This window comes from Coffea arabica, chromosome 1c, assembly GCF_036785885.1.
Source record: "Coffea arabica cultivar ET-39 chromosome 1c, Coffea Arabica ET-39 HiFi, whole genome shotgun sequence".
Taxonomy (NCBI): Eukaryota; Viridiplantae; Streptophyta; class Magnoliopsida; order Gentianales; family Rubiaceae; genus Coffea; species Coffea arabica.
Genome location: NC_092310.1, coordinates 2,659,015 through 2,686,650, shown reverse-complemented (window position 1 = coordinate 2,686,650; position 27,636 = coordinate 2,659,015). Strand labels below are relative to the sequence as shown.

The 27,636-nt window shown below is 35.4% G+C and overlaps 2 protein-coding genes and 2 long non-coding RNA genes across 6 annotated transcripts; 2 read left to right on the top strand and 2 right to left on the bottom strand.

Annotated features, from left to right (window-relative positions):
* Nucleotides 1-1,547: 1,547 nt before the first annotated feature.
* On the bottom strand, nt 1,548-5,351 carry LOC140038562 (uncharacterized). 3 transcript variants are annotated; one of them, XR_011842177.1, is made up of 6 exons: nt 5,148-5,351; nt 4,627-4,893; nt 4,449-4,538; nt 4,012-4,081; nt 2,573-2,638; nt 1,548-1,926 (listed from the first exon to the last, which is right to left on the bottom strand). It is a non-coding gene; the product is annotated as an uncharacterized lncRNA (long non-coding RNA). The 3 variants fall into 3 exon arrangements; XR_011842171.1 differs by having other exon boundaries at nt 4,449-4,893; nt 5,064-5,351; XR_011842170.1 differs by having other exon boundaries at nt 4,449-4,893; nt 5,148-5,350.
* Nucleotides 5,352-17,344: 11,993 nt separating this feature from the next.
* LOC113695794 (UDP-glycosyltransferase 74G1) lies at nt 17,345-19,337 on the top strand. The gene is made up of 2 exons (XM_027214982.2): nt 17,345-18,233; nt 18,537-19,337. The coding sequence occupies exons 1-2, from the start codon at nt 17,463-17,465 to the stop codon at nt 19,257-19,259; spliced, it is 1,494 nt and encodes a 497-aa protein (XP_027070783.2). The 5' UTR covers nt 17,345-17,462; the 3' UTR covers nt 19,260-19,337.
* Nucleotides 19,338-24,423: 5,086 nt separating this feature from the next.
* Nucleotides 24,424-27,072, bottom strand: LOC140038501 (uncharacterized). The gene is made up of 2 exons (XR_011842169.1): nt 26,977-27,072; nt 24,424-25,056 (listed from the first exon to the last, which is right to left on the bottom strand). It is a non-coding gene; the product is annotated as an uncharacterized lncRNA (long non-coding RNA).
* Nucleotides 24,625-27,314, top strand: LOC113695710 (scopoletin 8-hydroxylase-like). Its single transcript, XM_027214877.2, has 3 exons — nt 24,625-25,133; nt 25,610-25,955; nt 26,930-27,314. Exons 1-3 carry the CDS (start codon nt 24,625-24,627, stop codon nt 27,179-27,181), a joined length of 1,107 nt encoding a protein of 368 aa, XP_027070678.2. The 3' UTR covers nt 27,182-27,314.
* The last annotated feature ends 322 nt before the right edge of the window (nt 27,315-27,636 follow it).

Sequence of the window (27,636 nt, the reverse complement as noted above, 5' to 3'; positions counted from 1 at the left end):
AAAAAATAAAACTAAACTATGCTAAAAGCCCTAAAACTAGTGATAAGAAAACCTCCCGTACGTTTGTCTTCTTTTAAAGCCAAAGGAAAATCTAATGCTATCTCTAGTGGTCCCCACTGAATTGAGAGTCCAAGTGCCAAAGAATTGGAGATTTGCCAAAGTCCTTGTTTTTAGTTTCCTCTTTACCCGTAAGACTCCTAGTACAAGTTCACCCTTTTCAGCATAAAGATAGGAAATCCCTTTTTGTAGCATCCTGTGGAGCCCGGCTTGTATTTCCTTTTAGAACTTCCCATGTGGAGTGTTTTTCTCAATAAAGTCTCCTTTTTAGCACTTGTTTGCTCCACTTCTTGTAATTAGGGCCAAATATCAAATATAAGTACATTTCAACAATTAAAACAATATTTGGCAAGGACAAAGAGGGAAATTAACCATAAAATTAACAACAAATTATGCCCTATCAATAAGAACTAATAACCAAATGCAAATTTAAGTAATAGGCTAACTGCTATAAATTTATGACTACGCCAGCATACAAAACATACAGCACTACACCATACCCACTAACAATGTGCACACTTTACAGATATATGCAAATATCAACTATACCAACGTTTCTAAAATGCAATCTAGCTCACATAGCTACATTCACTGCGCTATACAAACTATGTAAGGGAGAGAAAGGTGAAGGCTTAATTAAACTCATACTGACAAATTAACAAATTGCAACTCACAAGGTCTACACTTCTAAAAACACCATGTTCATAAGGTATATCATGTAAATTAGCACTAAATTATGCAAAAGCAAATCCAATCCAAGATGTTGTACGAGTTTGAGACTTCTACAACTAGTAAAAAGGTGTGCATATCACTGCCCTCTATTTTACAATATACATACCATAATTTTCACCTAACAAGAAGTACACTATGGGAAACATATTGTACACAACCACACACCATGTGTACACTTAGTTCTTTATCGATGAGTAACAAATTACACACTCTAACAGACACAAAGTATATCACTTAGTTCTTTATATATGTCATGCCACCCAGTTAATAGCTTATGACACTACAAGAAATTTGGTCTTCAGTGACAAGCCATTTTTGTCACAAAAAAATAAAAAGTCGTCACTAATAACTTTTATTGACAACTTTCTAGTTGTCACAGAGTCGTCACTGAAGGCCCGTCGGTAAAAGTATATAGTGACGACAATAAAAGTCGTCAGTGAATGGAACTCTTTTGTGACAACTGATGTCGTCAATAATTATTGTAATTTTAGTGATGACATAGTATCTTGTCAATGATGTACAAATAAATGTCATCACTAAAAGTGATATGTAATTGTTATTGGTATAGACTAATTACTGACGACTTTTGTTGTCACTAAACACTTTTTAATTCTATGACCGCAGATTGTTATTAATGGAAAATTCTGATTCAATGATAACTCTTTATCACCATGAAAATTGAAAATTTTCCTACAACAATTATATCTATAAATGGAAAAAAATGACAATGATTTATAATTAGCAAATGAATGCATCCATTGCATTACGAAATGTCAAAATATCATATAAGCATTCAAATATCATAATGAAGTTCAACAACACCCTATAGATAGTTTGATAAGTGGTATTTGGCCTAAATTTCACATATAACTCGAGGTAGCTTTACAAAACAAATCCAAGTCCCAAATTTCAACACAGAGCCGCTTCAGCAACACTCAGCTCCTCCCCTCAACACTCCGCTCCTCCCCTCAGGTAAAAGATTTGTAAGGCAGTTTTCAGCAATGGCTCCTAAAGCTGACACCACAAAAAAGCTTGATACAAAGGCTCGAGCAGCCAAGGTTGCCAAATTTGTCAAATCTGGGACAACTTTTAAGAAGAAAACCAAGAAGATCCGGACCAAAGTTACCTTCCATCGTCCTAAGACATTCAAAATCAAAATCAAAATCAGCCCCAAAGAAAATCAAAATCAGCCCCAAACTAATGCACCAAATTAGCTCAAGAAATAAGTACTGCTATTAAACTTCAGCCTCAAAGGAATAATATAACAAGTTGATAAGGCAACAAGCACTACTATAACAAGTACTGATATAAGTACTGCTATGAACAATATAACCAGTTGATAAGACGATAAGCACAACACTAAAGGAAAAGCAACTTCAGTTCACTTGCTTAGCTAAAACATTCAAGTAAACTAAACTAAACTAAACCAAAACAATCCAAACTAATGCACCACAGAGGATACAAGGTGTCAAGTATGATAACCAAAGTAATGTCGATCATGATATAAGATGTCAAGTAGGAGCAATGTGTACCAACATAACTAGAATGTTTCTTTGCCATTTAAAAGCAAATAACAACTTTCTTGTTCTAGATCTCTGAAATTACTTTTGTTGTTTGTCATGGTGTATTAATTCCATAGAAAACCAGCACCCCTTAATATTGTATTCCAATCAAACTAGTGAGTTAGGCAAGTGGCGGGACATTGCAAAACATTCACAGTGAAATTTACTTCAAGAATGGCACAAAAAATGGGAACCATTCATGTGAAAAGAAAAGGTATTACCTCAAGGAATGCCTTCAAAACCCACATAAAAGTTAGTATTATTACTCCGTTAACAGAAAATCCAACCTACATCCAGCAAAAAGTTTGTGATTATACAGTATAAAATAATGCTATATGGAGAACAAACTACCATGTAAGACGTGAAACTATCAATAATTAGCAATTAACTGTGGCAAGATGTACACTTCTCAATTTAGCATTATTCCAAGTAGAAGAGGCAAAGCCATATTAATTTGAAAACGGACATATAGATAGCTGGGGGAGATGGAAAACAGGTTTTATAGTGAATATTGGGCTAATAGATAATATGATAGCACTTAGCAGAGCTGTGGGGAGTACTCAAAAGGATAAAAATGGCTTGGAACTCTGGAGAAAGAAGAGTGATTCTGGACACGAATTGCAAGGCAGCTTTCGAACTAATACAAGGAGCAGGACAGGACTCACCACTATACAATCTAATATGTCAGATCAGGAATGTTTTAAGCAGGGATCGGGAATCCTGGCTACAACATGTTTGGAGAAAGAAGTAAGTGTGCAGACTAGCTAGCTAAAAGTAGTGTCAACAAAGAATCTGGGATGCAGATTATAGCAGAACCGCCACAGGAACTTAGTGAATTGCGTGGTGCAAATATTTTAGGGGCTGCGACCCTATGTTTTGTTTCTGTTTAAGAGGATTGACCTCTCCCTTGTAAACTTAACAAAAGGAACATACTAGGCAGAGAAGTAAATGTGGTCAACACATTTGCAAGCAAAACATTTTGGCCAAAGCACCTTTGCCCTTAAAAAATAGTGAAACATGTGAAATTCAGCACAAGTAAGGCTAACAAGTATATTCTGGAGAATCATGGACTCTCAAAACATACCATAAGAAGCTGTCCATGCTGTTCTAATAACATTCCTAGTTCATGAATTTTTACGGAGGAAGATCTTTTTTCACATCAAAACTAATTGATGAGTTTTGGTCCTCTTACCAAGCTCTTCCAAAATGATACTAGTACAAGTCCTTAAGTTGACTTGAGATGCAGCCTTAGAACTCTATCACCAGATTTCTCAGTCACCAGATGCAACACCTTAGACTTGAGATGCAACCTTAGAGGTTTGTGTTCTAGAATGAATTTATAAGTTAGCAGAAAAAAAAAAGTCTACAGTATCTTAACTTGCAGGACTACATCCATAGCTAATATACAGCTTTTAAGGCAAAGTACAAATGCAATGATTTGGAGCAACTTGTCCAGGTTTCTAAAAAAATAAATAAATGGAAACAAAGGAAATGAGAGTCGATTTGTGAGTGCGCACATTTACACAAAGATAGAGCACTTCCAACAGGGGGGATGTAATACATTTCATTCAGTTCTCCACAGAATCGAAATTAACTGCATTTCTGGTCATTAATTAACCACACATTGTACCAACTTTCTTTGCTAAACTTGTCATAATACCTGTTACAACAATGACGATAAAGACAGCCAACGCAATACTTCCACCATCATACCATCCTTCTTTTATACCCTGGAAAACAACATATTAGACTATGGCAAGACCAAATCAAAATTAACCAATCAAAACATGTCAGCATTTTCCATTTTCCACTCAGATTAGCTAGTAAATCACAAGTATATTAAAAAATACTTTAATCTATAAGAATTTGATAGGGACAGATACCATTCTTGTCAGAAAATCAAAAGACAAGATTTAAAATTCATACAACTAACAAAATCATGATCTCAAACATATAGTAGTACAACAAAATTATTAAATAGAAAAAACTTTATAGGGCTTACAATTCTCAATTCAAAATAAGTATTAAGAGTGAACTTATCCTTAAAATTAAAATAATAATAATAATAATTAGAGCAAACTCAAAAATTAAGCTTACCTCTGTCTTTATCCCAAGGGCCAAAGAAGCAGCCGCAGCTACCATCAAGATGATTAAAGTAGTGTCTCGACAAGCTTCCCACAGAAACCTCTATAACACAACTCACAAATAAGCAAGTTAACGAGGCACAGCTCATGATGCAAATGGTTCAATAACTCAACGATTTGCAGTAACATACCCAAATCTTCAAAATAAGAACATGCTGCTAATGTTCAATTAGACTAGTAACAATAAAGTTTATAAAAAAGGGGGGGAGAATTTCCCTCAGTCACCGCCGGCTTGGTACAGGTGTTCTTCTTGCGCTTCTTGGCGCCACCGTCGAGGTGGAGGACAAGGTGGAGGGCTGACTCCTTCTGGATGTTGCAGTCGACTAGGGTGCGGCTGTCCTCGAGTTGCTTGCCAGTGAAGATGAGGTGCTGCTGGTCCCGGGGATGCCCTCCTTGTCCTGGGCAGAAAATTTTTTTTTTTAAATTAGGGCAATAAAATTTGGGGAGAAATTGAAACAATTGATCATCTAAGTAGGGTAGAAAAGGTGATTGCAAATGATGGTGATTGCTAATTAGGGTAAGAAACTTTGGGGAAACTAGACAAATGATAGAGAAGAAGAGAATTTACCCAAAAATTGAATGTTGGGAACACAAAATCGGGTCAATAAAAATTGGGGGAAATTGATTACTAAGCAAGAAGAGAGAAACTTGCCTTTTTACAGCACATGCTCTGAGGAAACATATCAAAATCAGTAGCCCAATAAGGAGGAATACTCGAGCATTAGTGAGAAAGAAATTGAGAGGGGTCGAAGTGAGAGAGAGACCGAGAGAGACAGTGAGAAGGCCAGCGAGTGAAAATGTGAGAATTAGAAGTGTATCAGACTTAGCCCAAAAGTGGTAGACTTGCACTCTTTCATTTTGAAATTTGCTTTTTAAAGAATGCCTCCACCAATTTTCAATTCCCGCTGTTTCTTTTTCATTTTGAACGAAAAATTTGATCCAATTTTTAGTTTTATCTTTTTATTTAGATTCTCAAAGAAAGGTTATTTTCTTTGTATTAAATTAAACATTTTAATTAAGTATACTAAATCGGGAATCTACTTTCATATTATTTTAAGAAATAATTCATTATTTTTAAACATGAAAAAAGAAAAATCTTAATTATGTGTTAAGAACTTTCTATCAGTTTCTAGAAAATTTTGTTAGTTTTGTCTAATAGTACTATATTTTTTTAGATGTTTTATATTGAAGAATCATGAATGTAAACTTGCACGAAACTATAGTATACGTATTGATTTGTAAGAAAAATATGTATTCGTTTTGACTTTTAGCAAATCAACATTAAATTTGAAGGAATTGCAGTAATTAGTAGTCCTGATCTCATTAATTAACTTATATAACACAACTAATTCCGCTTTTCATCAAAATGAATTTGTACTTAATGAGTTTCAACATTCGACCAATTAGATGTCAAGGAGGCATTGACAGTACCCAAAATTAAGGTATTTGAATTTAGAGGCCTTGAGTTCTAATTGTAATAGTTTATATAGTTGTTCTAATTAAAAACTTTCATTAATTTTTTTCAGTTAAAAACTTATTGAGTAACTATGACTAGTTTAATAAATTATCAAACTTAAAAAAATTAAATTAATATTTAAGTAACTCTGACTAGTTTAATAAATCATCAAATTTAAAAAAAATTAAATTAATATTGAGGCTCACAATTAAATAAAGTCATAGTTAATAAATCATAAAATTTTAAAAAAATTAAATTAATATTGAGGCTCACAATTAAATAAATGCATTAGAGATGTTCAAGTTAGTGATGATACTTATGTTGTCACTAACTACACTATAGTTTTATTGACAAAAATTGGTCGTCAATAAACATAAACAGTGACAACAATGTAAAGTTGTCAAAGAAAGTGGTAGAATTACTGACAACTTTTATCAAGTCGTCACTATCGCAAAACTCGAGCCTTCCAAGTCCCGTGGCGCGAAGTAGTTTTGTGACGACAATTAAAGGTTGTCACTAAAAACTCAGTTGCTTTGAGTCAATTGTGACAACCTTCAAAGTCGTGACTAAACAACCTCATTTTGTGACGACTTTTTGTCATCACAAAGAAATGTTGTCACTAATGACCTTTTTTCTTGTAGTGTGATTTACTCATAAATCATATCTAGGCAATGCATACTCTCTAAGACCCGATGACAAAGTAACGAAATTTGCACATGTGCACTCATACCAAACTAATGTAACTATTGCATTGCTTTTTGTACAAACACATAAACACAATGATTGGCCATCACATAATTGCTCATCATTTTATCATATAGTCCTCATATACAAACTTTACAAATAATTTCTTTCTTCGATTATGATTGTTTATTTTTGAGCCTACAAGTAACCACAATTCAATAAATGGGTTAGTGCCATTATCTTCGTCGGACTCCGACATTGCGTTTGACCACCATGCTGTATATGGTTTGCTTCAAATCGCTGTGCACTTTACCCAATTTGTCAGAGATGGATATAGCTATATTTGGCCTCTTCTCTATTTCATATTGTTAGTGTGGCATTGTCCCACATCAGCTTTTGTATAAGGGAACCTTTCCCTTGATTGCCTATAAATATAGTGGGCTTGTGATGGGGTTAAGTGCACCAAAACCAAGAGAGCATTAGTGGGCTATTTGGGCCTTTGGGTCATTAAGTCTTTTGTTTAGTTAAATATCTTTGGGTTCTCTTGTGTTTTTAGTATTAGGTGTTTTAAGCTTAGGAACACTTTTCTAAGGCATCTTTTGTACTCTCTTTTTCATAGTAAAATATTGCTTCTCCTTCGCCCGTGGACGTAGGTCAATTTGACCGAACTACGTAAATTCTTGTGTTTCTGTTTTATTTATTTCTGCTTTGTTATTTGTCTTTTGGGGTTGCCAAAAATCTTTTCGTCAATTTCCTGGAGCCAGACCTAACAAACTGGTATCAGAGATTCTTCGGAAGCTTTGGATTTTGTGGCAACAATGGCAATAACAAAGACTGTCGTCGAAAAATTTAAAAGGAATGTCAATTTCGAGATGTGGCAACTCAAGATGGAGGCCATTTTGGTTCAAGACGGAGTTGATCTAGCGATACACGGAATTGAGAAAAAGCCAGAGGGTGTGACAGATGCAAATTTTGCTAAGATGGATAAGAAGGAAAGGTCCAATATTATCCTAAATCTCTCTGACGAGGTTTTGCGGGAGGTAGCCACTAAGACTTCGGCAAAGGCCATGTGGGACAAACTTAAGATCTTGTACATGAAGAAAACAGTTGAGAATCGGCTTTATTTAAAGCAAAGTTTGTATATGTTTCGCATGACTGAAGGTACATCTATACTCTCACATTTTGATAAATTTGATTTCATTATTATGGATTTGGGAAATATAGATTCAAAAATTGATGATGAGGATCAGGCCCTATTACTTTTGTGTTCCCTTCCCCAATCTTTTAAACATTTTCGTAATACTATGATTTATGGAAAAGAAATAATTTAATATCGAGAAATTAAATCTGTATTAAAATCTAAGGAGCAGATAGATAGGGATATTATTGAAAATTTTAATGGAGGCCATGCAGAAGGTTTGGTTGTTAGGGGCAGAACTGAGATAAGAGAGTTTGATAAAAGTAGATCTAAATCTAGATTTAAATCCAGACATAGAAATATGGAGTGTAATTATTATCATAAAATGGGGCACATTAAGGCAGATTGTTTCAAATTGAAAAATAAATTGAAACAAAAGGGGAAACCTGGTGAGAAAAATTTTGAGACTGCTGAAGCTGGTGTTGCAGCTGATGAGAATGAAGGAAGTATTTTCTTTGTGACTGATGACAGGACAAGGTCTAAAAATGAATGAATTTTAGATTCGGGGTGCTCTTATCACATCTGTCCCAATAGAGATTTATTTTCCACTTATGAATTTTATAATGGTGGAATTGTTTTGATGGGCAATAATGCCGCTTGCAATGTTATTGGTAAGGGTACAATTCGAATTAAAATGCATGATGGTATTGTGAGGACGCTCACTAATGTTAGACATGTTCCTGATTTGAAAAAGAATCTCATTTCTTTGGACACCCTAGAGGCTCTTGGGTGCAAATAAACAGGTAAAAATAGCGTTATGAAGGTTTCTAAAGGTGCTCTTGTTGTAATGAAAGCTTGCAGGGTTGGTAGTTTATATGTTTTGCAGGGATCTACTGTCACAGGTTCAGTTGCAGTTTCGTCATCATCATCTTTGTCTGATTTTAACATCACCAAATTGTGGCATATGCGTTTGGGACATATGAGTGAGAAAGGCTTGGGCATACTAAGCAAAAGGGGACTTCTTTGCGGTCAGAGTACTGGGTCACTGGAATTCTGTGAACATTGTATCTTTGGGAAGCAAAAAAGAGTTAGCTTCAGTTCTCCAGCAATTCATAAGACGAAAGGTACTCTTGATTATATTCATTCAGATTTATGTTGTCCATCTCGTGTTTCGTGTGACAGCCCCACCTCCCCCTAAGGCGAACCAGAGGGTTCGGCGGACCCCCTGCCCAACTCTCACCGGGACTCAGTCGTTCACTACAGTCCTCAAATAAATACAAGATGAATCTCAAATATAACTCAAATGTTCCAACATTTACATATCAAAAGCGAAGCGTCCACGCTTCCACTGCGCCACTCTGATCCACGATCCCAATTCTTATACAGGAGAAATTCCACAATAATAAAATCACAACAAGCCTTCCTTCGCCACGAGCCCTGTGGAGGGGAATAAAATAGTTTTGGGGTGAGTTAGAAGCTCAACGAGTAACCAGTAAAATCAGAAATCAAATATATTTCACAATAATGCATTTCGATCATTTCGATGATGTCATGATTCAGAGATCAAATGTACGTTTATTGCTCTCATGAGCCGGTGAAATCATTGCACTTAAACACCCAACGCTCAAATAGATCATTTAACATTAACACTGAGAGGAAGCCCCTTTTTGAGCTCCAGATAAACATGAACATGAACCATAAATAAGGCAGAGACGTTGGTGTCTAGCACTAGACTTTCCCAGAACTCATTGAAGCCAAATCATGTCATGAATCCACATGCAAGCACGCATGATATGCAATCGAATAAATAATGCAAGAAACATTTCACAAGTACTTTGGAAATAGTTTAGGGTCACTCACCTCCATGGCTCAGAAATCATCCATCATATAACATTGCCTTGCTCAAATCCAAGCCTTAGATCACAAACTCAATGCAAACAAGTCCCTTCAAAGTTCGGACAGCGCTTCCCCTGAATTTGCTAACTTTCCAGCCATCATGGCTTCATTATTTCTTCAGCCAGTCCCAAAGGTACACACACAACAACAAGTTCATCCAATAGCCATTCAGCAAGCTCCAAGTAGTACTAGTACAAGTCAAGCTAGGAAAAAGTTCAGAAATGAAAGATAAGCTCTAAATCAGAAAAATAGTTTTTGATATCCTTTTGCGGTAATGGCACCAAAGGCACTATGATTGTCGGATAAAGGTGGAAGATATACCGTTTCGAAGCTAAGAGATAGGGATACAATATTACAGAAGGTCACTCAACCCAGTTTCGAGTGTAACAAGGTCAAAAATGCAAGATACTACACCAGAATCACAAAAACATATTCACAGAACGCATTCTAGCGGAAACATCATAAATCAGTCTACCTAAGTCCAAATCCAGAAATTCCAAAACCAGCTGAAAGCTAAGAAACAGGGATACATTTCATCAGAAGACCTCAACAACCAATTCGGAAGCATTCCTGACCAAAACAACCAATTACAGAAGCAATTTCCAAATTCGGGTAAAACCAGGATAGCAAGGGTAATTTCGACTTTTCTCAAGCTACGCTACTCCGATTGAACTGAAATTTTGTAGGCACCTATAAAATACCATTCTCTAAAACTTTCATGTTTTAAACCAAGGCCAATTCGGCCTCTATCTATGAGCTACAAATTCGGGCAGAATGAAGAACATCAAACCCTAACTTTCCAAGATTTCTTCCAAAACAGAAATTGTTTGCAATTAATCATTTTTTCCACCTCATAGAGTTCTTAAACATCATTTCCAATCATCATATATAGCCACACAATCATGTTCATATTAAAACAGAAAAATCCCCAATAATTATAAAACTTCACCAATTCAACCAAAAATCACAATATAATCCATAAAATTGCACCTTATACCACCACTAATCATCAATTAAGTATCATTAGAGGGAGGAGAGGGGTCCTTCACAACTTACCTTAGCAATACAAGAGATAGAGCAACTAGCCACCTTAGCTTTTCAAACAACTCCACAAAACACCTCAAGACCACTTAGCAAAGAGATTTTATGAAATGATTTGGAGTTTTATTGGTTGGATTTGAAGATTGAGCAAGAAATAGAAGGAAGAAATTGATAGCTTTTCTTTCTTTTCCTTTGAGAGAGAGCTGGCTATGAAGCTTTAGAAATAAGGATGTTTTTTGGCAATTTTTTGATTTATTTGGTGAAATAGGGAATAGTGTAGTCAAAGTCCAAGACTTAATCTTATGATGACACTTGTCACCTTTAGGTGTAAAACTTATCTTTTTATCTCTCCAATACAAATATCTTAACACCTTATAAAATAATATCACTTAATACAAAATTCCAACAAGTTGTCAAAAATATAATGCATTTACCGCACTAGCGGGTCCCACGTCCAAAATACGCTCTTAATTTCTCAAAAACTAACCGATACTAGAAAAATCATTTTAAAACTATCTTTGCTCATAAACTTTATCTGGAAAATTTTTCTAATAAAGAAAATGTAGAAAATGTGGGCGATTAAATAAAATAAACCTTAGAAAATTAGAAAATTTCCAGGTTCTCACACTCATTCTTTTCGGGGGGTCACAAACTCCCCTCCTTAAAAGAATGTCGTCCTGGACATTCCATCTTGTACCAATCAAGTCGAGATATCTCGCAAGAATCACTAATATTGCAAACCAAACCCACAGTCCGGCATCCTAAACTTCAAACCCATGATACACTACAGAGATCTGAATTCTAAGCTCTGATACCAACTGTGACAGCCCCACCTCCCCCTAAGGCGAACCAGAGGGTTCGGCGGACCGCCTGCCCAACTCTCGCCGGGACTCAGTCGTTCACTATAGTTCTCAAATAAATACAAGATAAATCTCAAATATAACTCAAATGTTCCAACATTTACATATCAAAAGCGAAGCGTCCACGCTTCCACTGCGCCACTCTGATCCATGATCCTAATTCTTATACAAGAGAAATTCCACAACAATAAAATCACAACAATCCTTCCTTCGCCACGAGCCCTGTGGAGGGGAATAAAATAGTTTTGGGGTGAGTTAGAAGCTCAGCGAGTAACCAGTAAAATCAGAAATCAAATATATTTCACAATAATGCATTTCGATCATTTCGATGATGTCATGATTCAAAAATCAAATGTACGTTTATTGCTCTCATGAGCCGGTGAAATCATTGCACTTGAACACCCAACGCTTAAATAGATCATTTAACATTAACATTGAGAGGGAGTCCCTTTTTGAGCTCCAGATAAATATGAACATGAACCATAAACAAGGCGGAGACGTTGGTGTCCAGCACTAGACTTTCCCAGAACTCATTGAAGCCAAATCATGTCATGAATCCACATGCAAGCACGCATGATATGCAATCGAATAAATAATGCAAGAAGCATTTCACAAGTACTTTGGAAATAGTTTAGGGTCACTCACCTCCATGGCTCAGAAATCATCCATCATATAACATTGCCTTGCTCAAATCCAAGCCTTAGATCACAAACTCAATGCAAACAAGTCCCTTTAAAGTTCGGACAGCGCTTCCCCTAAATTTGCTAACTTTCCAGCCATCATGGCTTCATTATTTCTTCAGCCAGTCCCAAAGGTACACACACAACAACAAGTTTATCCAATAGCCATTCAGCAAGCTCCAAGTAGTACTAGTACAAGTCAAGCTAGGGAAAAGTTCAGAAATGAAAGATAAGCTCTAAATCAGAAAAATAGTTTTTGATATCCTTTTGCGATAATGGCACCAAAGGCACTACGATTGTCGGATGAAGGTGGAAGATATACCGTTTCGAAGCTAAGAGATAGGGATACAATATTACAGAAGGTCACTCAACCCAGTTTCGAGTGTAACAAGGTCAAAAATGCAAGATACTACACCAGAATCACAAAAACAGATTCACAGAACGCATTCTAGCGGAAACATCATAAATCAGTCTACCTAAGTCCAAATCCAGAAATTCCAAAACCAGCTGAAATCTAATAAATAGGGCTACATTTCATCAGAAGACCTCAACAACCAATTCGGAAGTATTCCTGACCAAAACAACCAATTACAGAAGCAATTCCCAAATTCGGGTAAAACCAGGACAGCAAGGGTAATTTCGACTTTTCTCAAGTTACGCTACTCCGATTGACCTGAAATTTTGTAGGCACCTATAAAATACCATTCTCTACAACTTTTATGTTTTAAACTAAGGTCAATTCGGCCTCTATCTATGAGCTACAAATTCAGGCAGAATGAAGAACATCAAACCCTAACTTTCCAAGATTTCTTCCAAAACAGAAATTGTTTGCAATTAATCACTTTTTTCACCTCATAGAGTCCTTAAACATCATTTCCAATCATCATATATGGCCACACAATCATGTTCATATTAAAACAGAAAAATCCCCAATAATTATAAAATTTCACCAATTCAACCAAAAATCACAATATAATCCATAAAGTTGCACCTTATACCACCACTAATCATCAATTAAGCATCATTAGAGGGAGGAGAGGGGTGGGTCCTTCATAACTCACCTTAGCAGTACAAGAGATAGAGCAACTAGCCACCTTAGCTTTTCAAACAACTCCACAAAACACCTCAAGACCACTTAGCAAAGAGATTTTATGGAATGATTTGGAGTTTTATTGGTTGGATTTGAAGATTGAGCAAGAAATGGAAGGAAGAAATTGATAGCTTTTCTTTCTTTTCCTTTGAGAGAGAGCCGGCTATGAAGCTTTAGAAATAAGGATGTTTTTTGGCAATTTTTTGATTTATTTGGTAAAGTAGGGAATAGTGTAGTCAAAGTCCAAGACTTAATCTTATGGTGACACTTGTCACTTTTAGGTGTAAAACTTATCTTTTTGTCTCTCCAATACAAATATCTTAACACCTTGTAAAATAATATCACTTAATACAAAATTCCAACAAGTTGTCAAAAATATAATGCACTTACCGCACTAGCGGGTCCCACGTCCAAAATACGCTCTTAATTTCTCAAAAACTAACCGATACTAGAAAAATCATTTTAAAACTATCTTTGCTTATAAACTTTATTTGGAAAATTTTTCTAATAAAGAAAATATAGAAAAGGCGGGCGATTAAATAAAATAAACCTTAGAAAATTAGAAAATTTCCGGGTTCTCACACTCATTCTTTTCGGAGCGTCACATTTCATCTAAGGGTAGTGCCAGGTATATGTTAACTTTCATTGATGATTATTCAAGGAAAGTTTGGGTTTATTTTCTTAAACATAAGAATGATGTTTACCTCACTTTCATGCAATGAAAAGTTTTGATTGAGAAACAGACAGGTAAACAGATCAAGCAGCTTAGAACAGATAATGACATGAAATTTTGTGAAAGAGAATTTGATGAATTTTGCAAGAATGAAGGAATTGTTCGGCATCACACTGTCAGGATGACGCCTCGGCAAAATGGTGTGACCGAATGTATGAACAGAACACTTTTGGAGAGAGCGATGTGCATGATCTCTAATGCAGGGTTGGCAAAGAATTTTTGGGCTGAGGCAATTTCTATGACCTGTTATATTATCAACTGTGCTCCTTCTGCTGCTCTTAATTTCAAAACTCCTGAGGAAGTTTGGTCAGGTATTCCTGCTGATTATTTTGATTTTAAAATTTTTAGGTGTCCAGCATACATGCATGTAAATGATGGAAAATTAGAATCGAGCTAAAAAGTGTATTTTCCTTGGGTATGCTTCTGGAGTGAAAGGATACAGATTATGGTGTCTTGATCCTAAAACTCCAAAATTTATAATCAGTAGAGATGTTACTTTTGATGAATTCTCTATGTTATCTTTCAAGAAGGAATTTTCTAGTTCTTGTCAAACAAATGATAGCATGCAGAAGCAGGTGGAGCTTGAGATTGGTAGTTCTGGTTCTTCTATTCAACAAGTGCCAGCAGATGCATCTGAATCTACTGATGAAAATAATTCAGAAGAGGAAGAATATTCCATTGCCAGAGATAGACCAAAGAGGGATATTCGACCATCACAAAGATATGCAAATTTGGTTGCATATGCTTTGTCTATCGCAGAAAAAATTGATGTAGTTGATGAGCCTACTACTTATTCAGATGTGATTTCTTGTGATGATTCTGCTAAGTGGTTGGTTGCGATGAATGAAGAAATTGAGTTTCTCCATCGAAATGGAACTTAGGTTCTTGTGAAGCCGCCTCCAGGTAAGAAAATTGTTGGATGTAAAAGGGTCTTTAAGAAGAAAGAAGGTATTCCAGGAGTTGAAGATGCAAGGTATAAAGCACGTTTGGTTGCAAAAGGCTATAGTCCGGTACAAGGTGTTGATTTTAATGAAGTATTTTCACCTGTTGTTAAGCATAGCACTATTCGTGTTCTGCTTGCTTTAGTTGCCATGTATGATTTGGAGTTAGAGCAACTTGATGTTAAAACAGCTTTTTTGCATGGTGAACTTGAAGAAAAAATTTATATGAAGCAACCTTAGGGATTTGAAATTGAAGGAAAGGAAGACCATATTTGTTTGCCAAAGAAATCCTTATATGGGTTGAAACAGTCTCCAAGACAGTGGTATAAGAGGTTTGATACTTTTATGTTAAGTCATGGTTATTCAATGAGCATGTATGATAGTTGCATTTACTTCCGAAAGTTAGATGATGGTTTTTTTATTTATTTGCTGCTTTATGTTGATGACATGCTCATTGCTGCCAAGAATTTGTCAGAAATTCACACTTTGAAGTTGCAGTTAAGTAGTGAATTTGACATGAAACATTTGGGAGTAGCTAAGAAAATTCTTGGCATGGAGATCAAAAGAGACCGAGGAGCTGGAAAATTATTCTTGACTCAAGAAAATTATCTTGAAAAGGTTTTGGAGAAGTTTGCCATGAAAGATGCTAAACCTATGACTACTCCTCTTGCTAGTCATGTTCGACTATCTGCTGCTCAGTCACCACAGTCAGTTGAAGAGGAAGAGTATATGGCACGGGTTCCTTATTCCAACGCAGTTGGCAGCATTATGTATGCAATGGTTTGTACTCGTCCAGATATTGCACAAGCAGTCAGTGTGGTTAGCAGGTATATGTCGTGTCTCGGAAAAGCACATTGGCAGGCTGTGAAGTGGATTCTCAAATACTTGCGAGGGACTTCAAATTGTAGTTTGGAGTTTGGAAGAAATAATGACACTTTGGTTGGTTTTGTAGACTCTGACTATGATGGGGATCTTGACAGGAGAAGATCACTTTCAGATTACGTTTTTTGCATTGGCGGTTGTGCAGTTAGTTGGAAGGCTACTTACAACCCGTTGTAGCTTTATCTACTACGGAGGCAGAATATATGGCCATGACTGAGGCAATCAAAGAAGTCTTGTGGTTGAAGAGTCTATTTGGCAAACTTAGTTTGTATCAAAGTGTTACTACTATTTACTGTGATAGTCAAAGTGTCATTCATTTGACTAAAGACCAGATGTATCATGAGAGGACGAAGCACATTGATGTGAAATTTCATTTCATTCGAGATACTATTGTTGAGGGAAAAGTCCTTGTTCAGAAAATCAGTACCAAGGAGAATCCTGCTGACATGTTCACGAAATCTCTTCCAATTTACAAGTTCAAATAATGCTTGAATTCGGTTGGTATTCATTGTTGGTGAGCCCATTGGGCTTATGTGGAGAAGGTGGAGCAGTTTTGCTACTGTTGATGTTGGGGACACACCAAGATGGAGATTTGTTAGTGTGGCGTTGTCCCTCATCGGCTTTTGTATAAGGGAACCTTTCCCTTGATTGCCTATAAATATAGTGGGCCTGTGATGGGGTTAAGTGCACCAAAACCAAGAGAGCATTAGTGGGCTATTTGGGCCTTTAAGTCATTAAGCCTTTTGTTTAGTTAAATATCTTTGGGCTCTCTTGTATTTTTAGTAATAGGTGTTTTAGGTCTAGAAACACTTTCCTAAGGCATCTTTTGTACTCTCTTCTTCATAGTAAAATATTACTCCTCCTTCGCCCGTAGACGTAGGTCAATTTGACCGAACCACATAAATTCTTGTGTTTCTGTTTTATTTATTTCTGCTTTGTTATTTGTCTTTTGGGGTTGCCGAAAATTCTTTCGTCAATTTCCTAGGGCCAGACCTAACACATATCACCCTCATTATGCTTGGTGGTCAGAATATTGTATGGTACAAAGTTACTGTACCTTTCTTCTCGATGATTCCATAGTTGAAATCCATCACTAACATAAGAAAGACAAAGTGCACCTTCCTTCTTCAGTTCAAATTACCGCACACATCTCCTTTCAATAGATTCTGCCGTTCTCCCCAAAACTTAATGTATGCAAGTTTATTTTTCTATTGATTTTTTCCTTTCCTAGCTAGACAGAGAATGGTGTTTTGTTCAATATTACGGTAGGTGATTTTTCCCGGGTTTCATTTCAAAGTCACGAACCAAATCACAAATTCATTTCAAATTTTGAAAATTTGAAAAGCCCGTTTGGCTCTAACAGAGCCTATTAGGGTAAGCAATCCCTTTTATTTATTTTTATTGGCCTAACTAACTGAAACGAGGTCATTTTGGCTTTGCTTATTCCTTGGTGAAGTGGCTATTGCTGGATCTCTTGTTTCGTAATGTGAGAGGACCGCTCCTAAAGGGTTCTTCTGATGACTGTTTGTGCCCCTTATCCGAAAAACTTTCCATTGGTCCATAGCGATGGACAGCACCACCTACTGCGCTGCATTAAATTCTAATGCATTAAATTCTAATGTCGTGTTTTCTGCTACAAGTGCTACGCAAAGGTTGTGGAACCTCCAAACAGTGCATACTCAAATTTCTTGGTTACAGCAATTGATGGAAACTCACAGAGCTCATTGCCTGCTATTGCCATATCCCGTCCAAGGTCACTTAAACCCAATGCTCCAATTTGCTAAGCGTTTGCAACATGAGGGCGTCAAAATCACGTTTGCTATAACCAAGTTCTTGTTTGAAACCTTGGATGAAGTCTCAGCTTCTATCTCAGTGGAGACCATCTCTGATGGATATGATGAGGGAGCAAATGGAATTGTAATGGAAATATACTGGCCTAGGTTTCAAAAGGTTGGCTCAGAAACTCTGACTGAGCTAATCTTGAAGCTTCAAGATTCGGGCTGTCCTGTTGATTGTATCATTTATGATTCATTCTTGCCTTGGTGTCTAGATGTAGCCAAGGATCTTGGCGTACGTGCGGGTGTGTTCTTCACTCAATCCTGTGCTGTCAATAACATCTACAATCATGTCCACAAAGGACTTTTGAAGCTTCCTCTAGAGGAGAGTGGAGTGGACATCCCCGGTTTGCCACCATTATTAGCTTCAGATCTGCCCTCTTTTGTGTCCAATCCTGGTCTATATCCAGCAAGTACACAGCTGTTTGCACATGACCAAATGGAAAATTTTGAAGAAGCTGACTGGATCTTTTTCAACACATTTTACGGGTTGGAGGAAGAGGTAAGCGTACTTCAATACGTCTTTTTTTTTTATTTTCTTATTTTAATAGGGAAATTATTAGATTTAAGAAGCCCGGGAGAGAAAAGGAGAGTTTGAATTTAAGATTTCTAATTTTTGAGAGCTGAATTTTAAGCACTAGATCAAGATTCCCTCCGGCCAATATATCTAATAATGCCTACACATATTACAGTCGAGAACCTAAGTCCTGAATGACCATTTAGGTGTTTGTTAACTAAAATCTAAAAAAGTGGCATTTTGTCTACTTCTATGAATTTTATTGGTTTTGTATTACATATTGCTTAGGCGATTCACTGGATGGCAAAAATCCTACCGGTAAAGACAATTGGACCAACTATTCCATCCATGTACTTAGAAAAGCGCCTTGAAGATGACAAGCAGTATGGTCTCAATCTTTTTAAGCCAATGACTAATGCTTGCATGTCATGGCTAAATGAAAGGTCAATCAGTTCAGTTGTTTATGTATCATTTGGAAGTTTGGCAGAACTTGAAGTTAAGCAGATGGAAGAATTAGCATGGAGCTTGAGAGCTAGCAGCTATAATTTTCTCTGGGTGGTTAGAGAATCAGAGTCAAAGAAGCTGCCGAAAGACTTTGTTAAAGAAACATTTGGCAAAGGACTAATAATCTCATGGTGCCCTCAGCTTGACGTTTTAGCCCACAAATCTGTAGGGTGCTTTGTAACTCATTGTGGGTGGAATTCAACATTGGAGGCCTTAAGTTTGGGAGTCCCGATGATAGCAATGCCACAATGGACAGATCAAAGCACAAATGCCAAGTTTGTAATGGACGTTTGGAAAACGGGAATCAAAGCTGGGCCAGATGAAGCTGGAATTGTCAGAAGAGATGCGATTAGTCAATGCATAAACCTAGTGATGGACGGGAAGAAAGGACAAGAGATTAGTAAGCATGCAAAAAAGTGGAAGGATTTAGCAAGACAGGCTTTTGATGAAGGGGGAAGTTCAGACAAAAATATTAAAGACTTTGTCTCCAAATTGATTCAATCTTGAAGAGATTGAAACACTGTATTTTGTCTTTTTTTGGACGGTGCGTTTTTTGAAAGTTTGTAATAAACTTTACTTCGCTTATTGTAGAATTTATAAAAAAAAAAAAAAAAACTTTTATGTAGTAGAGAATTTGGAGAAAATTTTCTTATTTTCTTTTCCTTTTTTTTTTCCTTTCTTCTTCTTTCTCTCCACACCATCACTGCTTTTCCTTCCCCTTCTCTCTCTCTCTCTCCTATCCCCCACTATTGCCACCATACCTTCCCCTTTTTTTTTTAAAAAAAAAAAAAAGTTTCCTCTCCTTCCCTCTCCTCATCCTCCTCCTCTCTTTTCCTTTCTCCTCCTTCTCTCCCTTGTCCCACTTTCCCTAATCCCATCCTCCTACCCTTTTTCCTAGTAGGCAACCAAAGATCTGATCGCATGCAAAGAGATCTAGTCGTCAATCAGGGGAAGGGGTTGGAGATGGGGTTAGGAAAAGAAGGGAGGAAAGAGGAGAAGAGGGGAAAGGATAGGGAGGGGAAAAACAAAAGATGCCAACCGGCGGTGTTATCGACTAGTAGTGGTGACTGGTGAGTTGAGATAGGAGAGAAGGAAAAAAAAAGAAGGAAAGGAAAGAAAAAAGTTTGCATATTTTTGGGGTATTTTAAAAAAAATTTAGAATATTTTTAAAAGATTGCTATAGATAAAGTTGTAAAAGAATTTATTTATTACAAATCAGGCAAAAAAATAAGCCTTCAAATCCTTTGTTCCAAAATCACCATTTGTCCTCTCTATTTTGTGTTTATATAGTTGTCACGTACATTGATACATTGATAATTCAAACAAATTAGCGGGATAGACGGATAGAGGATTTAAACTGTAAAATAAGAGCGGAAGCAAGCGCGGACGGGAGGAATCTTTTCTAATAATAATCAGTCTGTTTGGATAAAGTATTATTTGAAATATTATTTAGAATAATTACTGTAGCTGTAGCACTTTTTGTGATGTGATGTATATAAGATAAAAAAAATAACTAAAAATATAAAAAGATGGATTGAAAAATATGTTTATGATATAAGTAAAATATTATTTAAAAAAATCTGCTATCCAAACACTCCCAATATTTGGGCAGTAGAAAAAGCAAAGAAAATGATTGTGTTTCACTGCAACGGGTTGCCTGGCCTTCACTTTTACAGCTTGCAATTTGCACAAATTCTTAACCTCTTTTTACCTACAAAGAAAAGGAATTACAATTTGCTTAGTAGCAATGCTACTGGATAATTACTTAGATTGTAGTTCTGACAAGTTGGTCTTCCTTAAACTATGCTTGCCTAACTTACTAAGCACGGCAGCACAGAAATTTTTAAAAAACTATCACTGTCAGTCAAAAAAAAAAAAAACGGCTGCACGGTTGTTTGCAAAGCTTGTCATTGTTTTGCAGGTATAGGATAGAAGAGGATAGCTTTGTAGGATAAAAACACGTGCCTTTCTCCCCATCCATGTCCGCCCTTTCTCTCTCTTAGGCTAATCCTGGTAGTACTTCGCATTAAAATACAAGTATTTCTTTTCCATTTTACCTGAAACAATTTAGCAAATCTTTAGCTATACCCTTTTATTTGGGGTAGATTTTTTTTTTGTAAGTAAGTATTTTCTTTCCATTTTAAATATAACGTTTAGCAAATATTTATTTAGATTTTTTTATAAAAAAAGTTTGAGAAATAATTACTAAAATACTTCTTTTTAAGATGTAATATATGCAAGATAAAAAAATGATTAAAAAATTATGTAAAAGAAATATTCAAGAAAATGTAAATTTTTTTCACAAAAATTAACAATCCAAATAAGGACTAAGCCATTGGATAAGTACCAGAAGTCAACACATGTTGGCTCACTTAATAAGAAATGATAGCATCTTTTGAGAAATTGAGTACTTAAATTTTGCTACTGAAAATGTGAGAAATATGTTGATAGATAATATATAAATATTCAAACTATTTTTGCAAAATGAAAAAGGAATAAGTATTGATAACGTTTCATGTAAAATTTGAAATATTCAAGCAATAAGCTAAACTCTTGCATGACATTACAAGAAAAATAGAATTTGTTTGCTTGTTTTGGAATCCATTAGTTGAAAAAAAATTTGGGAATAGCTTAGCCAGGTTTTTTCGCACATTCTCAACTCCTAGGTTCCCAACACATGTTGCCCATTCTTTCCAATTTAGCAATTGGGAAGCCTTTGCAAAAGGTTTAGCAAATGGGAAGATTGCCTGCCGTGCTTAGCCTTTACCTTTCAAAAATAAAAAATAAAAAATAAATTAAGGCTACCGTGCTTTGTAAGCATGGCAGGCCTGGTTGTTGCAATTATTGGTTACCATACTGACTAAGCACAGTAGCCTTGACCTGTTTTTTTTTTTAAAAATGTGTGGGTCATCTGCTGTCCTTAATCAACACGATAGGTATAGTATGAGAATATGCATTTGTCATAACAATATTTCACCGATTTTTTTTTTCGGCTATAATATAAGAAATTAGCCGATGCTACTGGGGTTATTGATAAATTCCAATCTTCCTCTTATCACAAACACCAAAAAGAAAAAAAAAAAAAAAAAGGAACTCTATTGATGCCTTTTGTAGGTTTTTATAATTCGTATCATGAGTTTGACTCTAAATTGCTTTCTGGTTGTTTTGATGAACAATTGTGCCATGATCTGCTCTTGATTCATTTAACCAATTTTGGTGCAAACACAACGAAGTAGGGGCATCCATGGAATTTAATTATGGCCCATATTATCTTCTCCTTTTAGCCTTGACTGCATTTAAATTTATCTCAAATTCGGCATTTCCCTCTCAATTAATTAAGTCCAAGAACAGATACCAGTTTTCTGTTGTACTTTAAAAAATAAGAGAGATCTTAGAACAAGTAAAAGTTCATAGATATATGATTCAAGTGGATTAATTAACCGATTTGTAAACTTATTAATGTGTTTGTTACCAAAAAGAAAATGATCAAATTTACCCCTCCTAATTCAAAATCCTCTCATGGTCTGATGTTGACCCACTTTCTTAGTAAATGAATTAGTTTTCACTAAGTGAAGAATTAAAATAAACTAGCAACTCACCTTATTCAAAAATGCATTTAAATGAATAACTATATTTTTCTTGTTCTAGTTACTAGTTCATGTAAGCAAAATTTTGCATGCTAAATTAAAATTTGATAATATTGAACTAACATACATTCAGTGTATGTGCACAAGACCTTAGAATTAGAATACATGTACAGATATATTTTAGCATTTTGGCCAACTTGGTGTCTAACTATGGGATCAATGAAATGTCGATTTTGATAAATGATCTAAAACGTAATGCTCGTTGCTTCCCTCTAAACTAAAGTTGGCAAATAAACCCAACAACCCACCGAACTCCTCCACCAATTTTAAAAGATGGGATGGGTCAGTTGGATTATTGGTTTTGTTGAGTTGGGTAAGAACAATCTAACTTATTCATTAGATGGATTGAATTTTTTATTTGGGCACTCAATACCCAATTTGTTTAAAAATAATTCAAAATAATAAATACAAGATTCACATATGCCAACCACGTGCATTTGGACATGTGTTAACAATTTATTGACCAATTTGTATTCACAATTCTCATATATATGTTTTCAATAATTTTTATTTAAAAGAAAAAATGAAAGTTGAAATAAAAGCTCATACTTATTTTACTTTTACAACAATAGTTAAACTTGCTCGACTTCTATAATGATTTATTATGCTTGTTTTCCTCCCCTTTTTTTTTTCCTTTTGGTTATTGTTCTCAAGTTGCTACTTGCTTCTATTTGTTAATATTTCATGTACATAGAATAGAGTTTTAAATTTGTTCTAATTGCATTTTTTTACCTTTTTTTTTCTGACTTGGTTTATTTTATTGTTAATAATTCCTCACAACAAAGTATATGTCTCTAAATTACATTTTCACGCATAATATAATCTAGCATTCAATAATTTAAATACATAGAATAATACAACTTACAATAAAAGCATATATGAATAGTAAAAGTGTTAAATAAGTTGTGATGAAAATAAGCTTTAATCAATTAGTAGTATTAAAAAGTATAAAGTAAACAAATTTTTTAGCTAATATATTTAAATTTACAGTTTATTATCTAAAATTCACAATACAAGCAATATAAAATATTATTCTATTTATGATGTGTTTCCAAGAAGTGTAAGAAGTGAGTGTATGTTTGTGTGTGTAAAAGTGTGTGAAAATATGTTTATGTGTGTGAAAAATTATTTTGTGTATTAAAATACATGTGCGAAAGTTTATATATCAACATGTATTAATTAATATATTGGATCATGAGTTTAAAATGACTTAATATAAATCAACCCAAAATCAATCCAATTTAAAATTGGACGAATTGAATATAATTCATTTAAATAAAAATCTAATATCAACCCATCCAAAACCTGTCAAACGCGTCCAATTACCAGGTATACTTTAGACTAAGATGTTGTAGATGCTGCAGTTTGACAGTTTGTAAGGAGTAATAGTTATCGTGTTAATCGTATGGAATCTTGGTTACAGCAAAATGAAAGATCAACAATGTCCTCCTCCTTCTATTCGAAGGGCATCATTGCTTTCTTGGTTGCAAAATTCTATACGCTGGCCATACTGGGAGGGAGGAAACAATAATGCATTGTAGGGATAGGGCACTTGTTTGTCCCCGGATTGGTAAATCTTACGGTGCCCATTTATTCCATCGGTATCCAATTGCCAATAATTGCGAGCTATCACATCAGCCAACATTTTTTCACCAATAATTCTAAGCTATCATATCAAACAATTTTTTTTCACGCCTTTAGCCCTGATTGTATTGTTATTTTTAGGATTTTTTTAAAAAAAATGTAAATTAATAATTTAATATACATGAAATAAAAAATTAATTAAAAAAATATGTTAAGAAAAAATACAATTTTTTTTTTGTAAAAAATCACAATTTAGTTTGGAACGGGGCCTCTCCAGTTGTGTAATGGGCTTAACATTCAGTATAAATGTGTATAATTTGAATATAAATGTAAATGTTATACTAAATTGATGTAAAACTCACGATTCCACTAAAATTGTACTAATTTATATCAAAGTTATACACAACTGAACAAATTAAACAGAAATTCAAACTCGTAAGTGAAAAAAGGCATCGTTCACCTCCTCCTTAAAATATTGAATAATTTGCTCTCCTCAGTAAAATATTGAATTATTCAATAGCACTATCAATTTACAGCACCATATGGACCTTGCCTATTTAATGGAAGTCACAAGGGACCCAATTTCATTTACCACTAATCAGATTCCGTGCACCACCTTCTTAAACAGCCTTCATAACAAAATGGCACCAACTTTTGATGATGGCAACTCTTTGTTCGATTTTGTTGTGAAAGATGGCAACGGAGTCAAGGGTCTGGTGGATTCAGGAATTACAAAAGTACCAGAAAGATTCATCCAACCACCATCTGAGCGAATTGTGAAAGTTGTCCAAAGCTCCAAAGATCACTTCTCATCAGTCCCAATTGATTTATCAAAGCTTGATGGTCCCGACCATGATCAAGTGGTCGAGGCCATTGTTAGAGCTGCTGAGACACTAGGGTTCTTTCAGGTGATCAACCATGGTGTGTCTTTCGACCTGCTGGAGTCCCTGAAAAATGCTGCACACCGGTTTTTTGCACAGCCAGCAGATGCTAAAGCTGTTTATCTGAAGAGGGTCAGTCCCAGTCCCTTTGTGAAGTATGGTACAAGCTTTGCACCCGAGCAAGAAAAGGCTCTGGAATGGAAAGATTTTGTTAGCATGGTTTACACCAATGATGGTGATGCACAACAGCATTGGCCTAAAGTGTGCAAGTGAGTTTTCTTGATTATCTCAATTAGCCAATTAGGGAGAGAGCTACGACCCCAAGATTTTTTTTTTTTGGTGGGGGGGGGGGGGGGGTTCAAATTCCTATAGCACAAGGAATAGAATTATAGTAGAATCAATTTAGAAGTATAAACCTCAAAACTAGCTTGGGTGGGATTTAGATAGATTTTGAAAACCTTGCTAAGAACTACAAATTGAAACATTATTACTTTAAGACGTCATCAATTATAGATCGACTTTGAATTGATGTTACATAAATTTAAATGCTAGGGCTCTCTGGCTTATAATGGTGGATTTTACATGTTACCAATTTTAGTAGTATCAGCATGATTTTAGTTTCTCAATAAAGGATTCACCATATACTTTGTCTATCCATAGTCACTCTTTAAATATTACTTGTCGCCCTGTTAATTATATTTAAAGGGTACTTATATATCTTTTGGCCTTGGGATTATTTCCTCAGGGAAGAGGCACTTGAATACTTGAAGTTATCTTCTAAGTTGGTGAGAAGGCTGTTGGAAATCTTAATTGGAAATCTTGGGGTGACCCTTGATGACTCTAGACTGGAATCACTAATTGGCAATAAGATAGTCAACATGAACTTCTATCCAATTTGCCCAAATCCGGAACTGACTGTTGGTGTGGGGCGCCACTCTGATATGAGCATCTTAACTGTGCTTTTGCAAGATAATGTTGGAGGTTTATATGTAAAGCTTGAAGAAGATATACTTGATGGCAGAAAAGAAGAGTGGATAGAGATTCCACCAATCCCAGGTGCTTTAGTTATTAATGCTGGGGATTCATTACAGGTTAGTTCGTAGTCAGTGATGACCATATTCATTACTTCTTTAGAGCATGTTAAATTAAGGGCAAATTACACTTTGCTCTAATTTTTACATAACCTCCTCTAGTTTTGAAAACTATATATAACCCCCTCATAATTTGGATTAAAGTGTCAAAGTGACGGAAATGATTATCCGTGACGGAACCTAAGAAAATGTCGAAATTACCTTTGTTTAAAAACTAAAATGGCTTAAATGACCAAACTATATAAACATAATATATATAACACCCTAACCCTTGTATAATTTTATATTTTATCATATAATACCCTTATACTTTAATGTTTTATCATATAACCCCCTTATAATTTTCAATATATGTGCATAACCCCCCCTGTGATTAATAAATAATTTTTCACTTTACATAGGAGTATTTTTGATAATTTAGTTGACTTCGTTATGAATTGCAAATTTCGTCACTTTGACACTTTAATCCAAATCATGATGGAGTTATGTATAGCTTTTGAAACCATAAGAGAATTATGTAATAAAACACTAAACCACATGGGGGTGAATTGTAATTTGCCCTTAAATTAATACGATTCACAAAAATCTGCTGTTCAGTTAGCTAATTAGGTTAAGTTGGCTGTTTTCCTGGATCAACCGAACATATATGTTTGCACAATTATCTATTATAGTATTGCTCGTATGTTTGCTTGTTATTATGCTCTAAATTTCATTGAGATGTAGAAAAATGGAAATTTTAGTTCGTTATTGAAGCAGAAGTACTATAAGACGACCAAGATGTAGCAATGTATGCAGTAAAACTGAACTGGTATTCATTTGCTTGATCAAAATTAGATCCATTTTCGCAAAATTTCCCAACTCAATGACTTTTTGGAGGTTGGTTAAAACAAACAACGATTCGATTGCTATCTTGATTAAGAATCTTAACATTTTTTTTTTGTACTTTTACCTTCTTATCTTTTGCTGCACCTTAGATCCTAAGCAATGGAAGGTACAGAAGTGCTGAGCATGGAGTGCGTACCACAAGCAAACAATCAAGAGTTTCTATTCCAGTTTTCAATCTTCCAAGGCCAAGTGAGAAGATAGGTCCGCTCCCTCATGTTGCAGAGGTTGATGGTGGAGCTGTCTACCGAGAAGTTATGTTTGAAGAGTACATGAGCAATCATGTTGGACATGCGCATGATGGAAAGAAATCCCTTGACTTTGTCAAAATAAAAGCCAATTAGAACGAAGTATATGTAGCTTCTTTAATTTTTATTTTATTTTATTTTTTTTACAAGAGAACCTGCAGTCACTACTGAAAAGTGTGCACTGGATTGCAATTTATCTAACCACTGAGCTTTAACTCAGTGGCCAACACCTCTCCGGATGGGGTGGGAGATCAAGGGTTAAATTATCTGTCCCTCATGGGCAACTCGGTTGGTCTCAACAAACCTCCTTAGGATCTGATGTCCAGTGCTTGCAAGGGTTCGAGTTCTGTGGTTATCGTGTTCGGGGGGATGGGACCTCTCCTCCCAAGCCGGAGTGGGATTAGTCGAGTCCCGTAAGGATTGACCCGGACACCCACTAGGTCAGCAAAAAAAAAAAAAAAAAGATTGCAATTTATCTTGATTGTTGAAAGACATTAAAAAAACCATATTGTGGGTTAGGTTTTAATGTTCTCTTGTTGTACAATTATTCA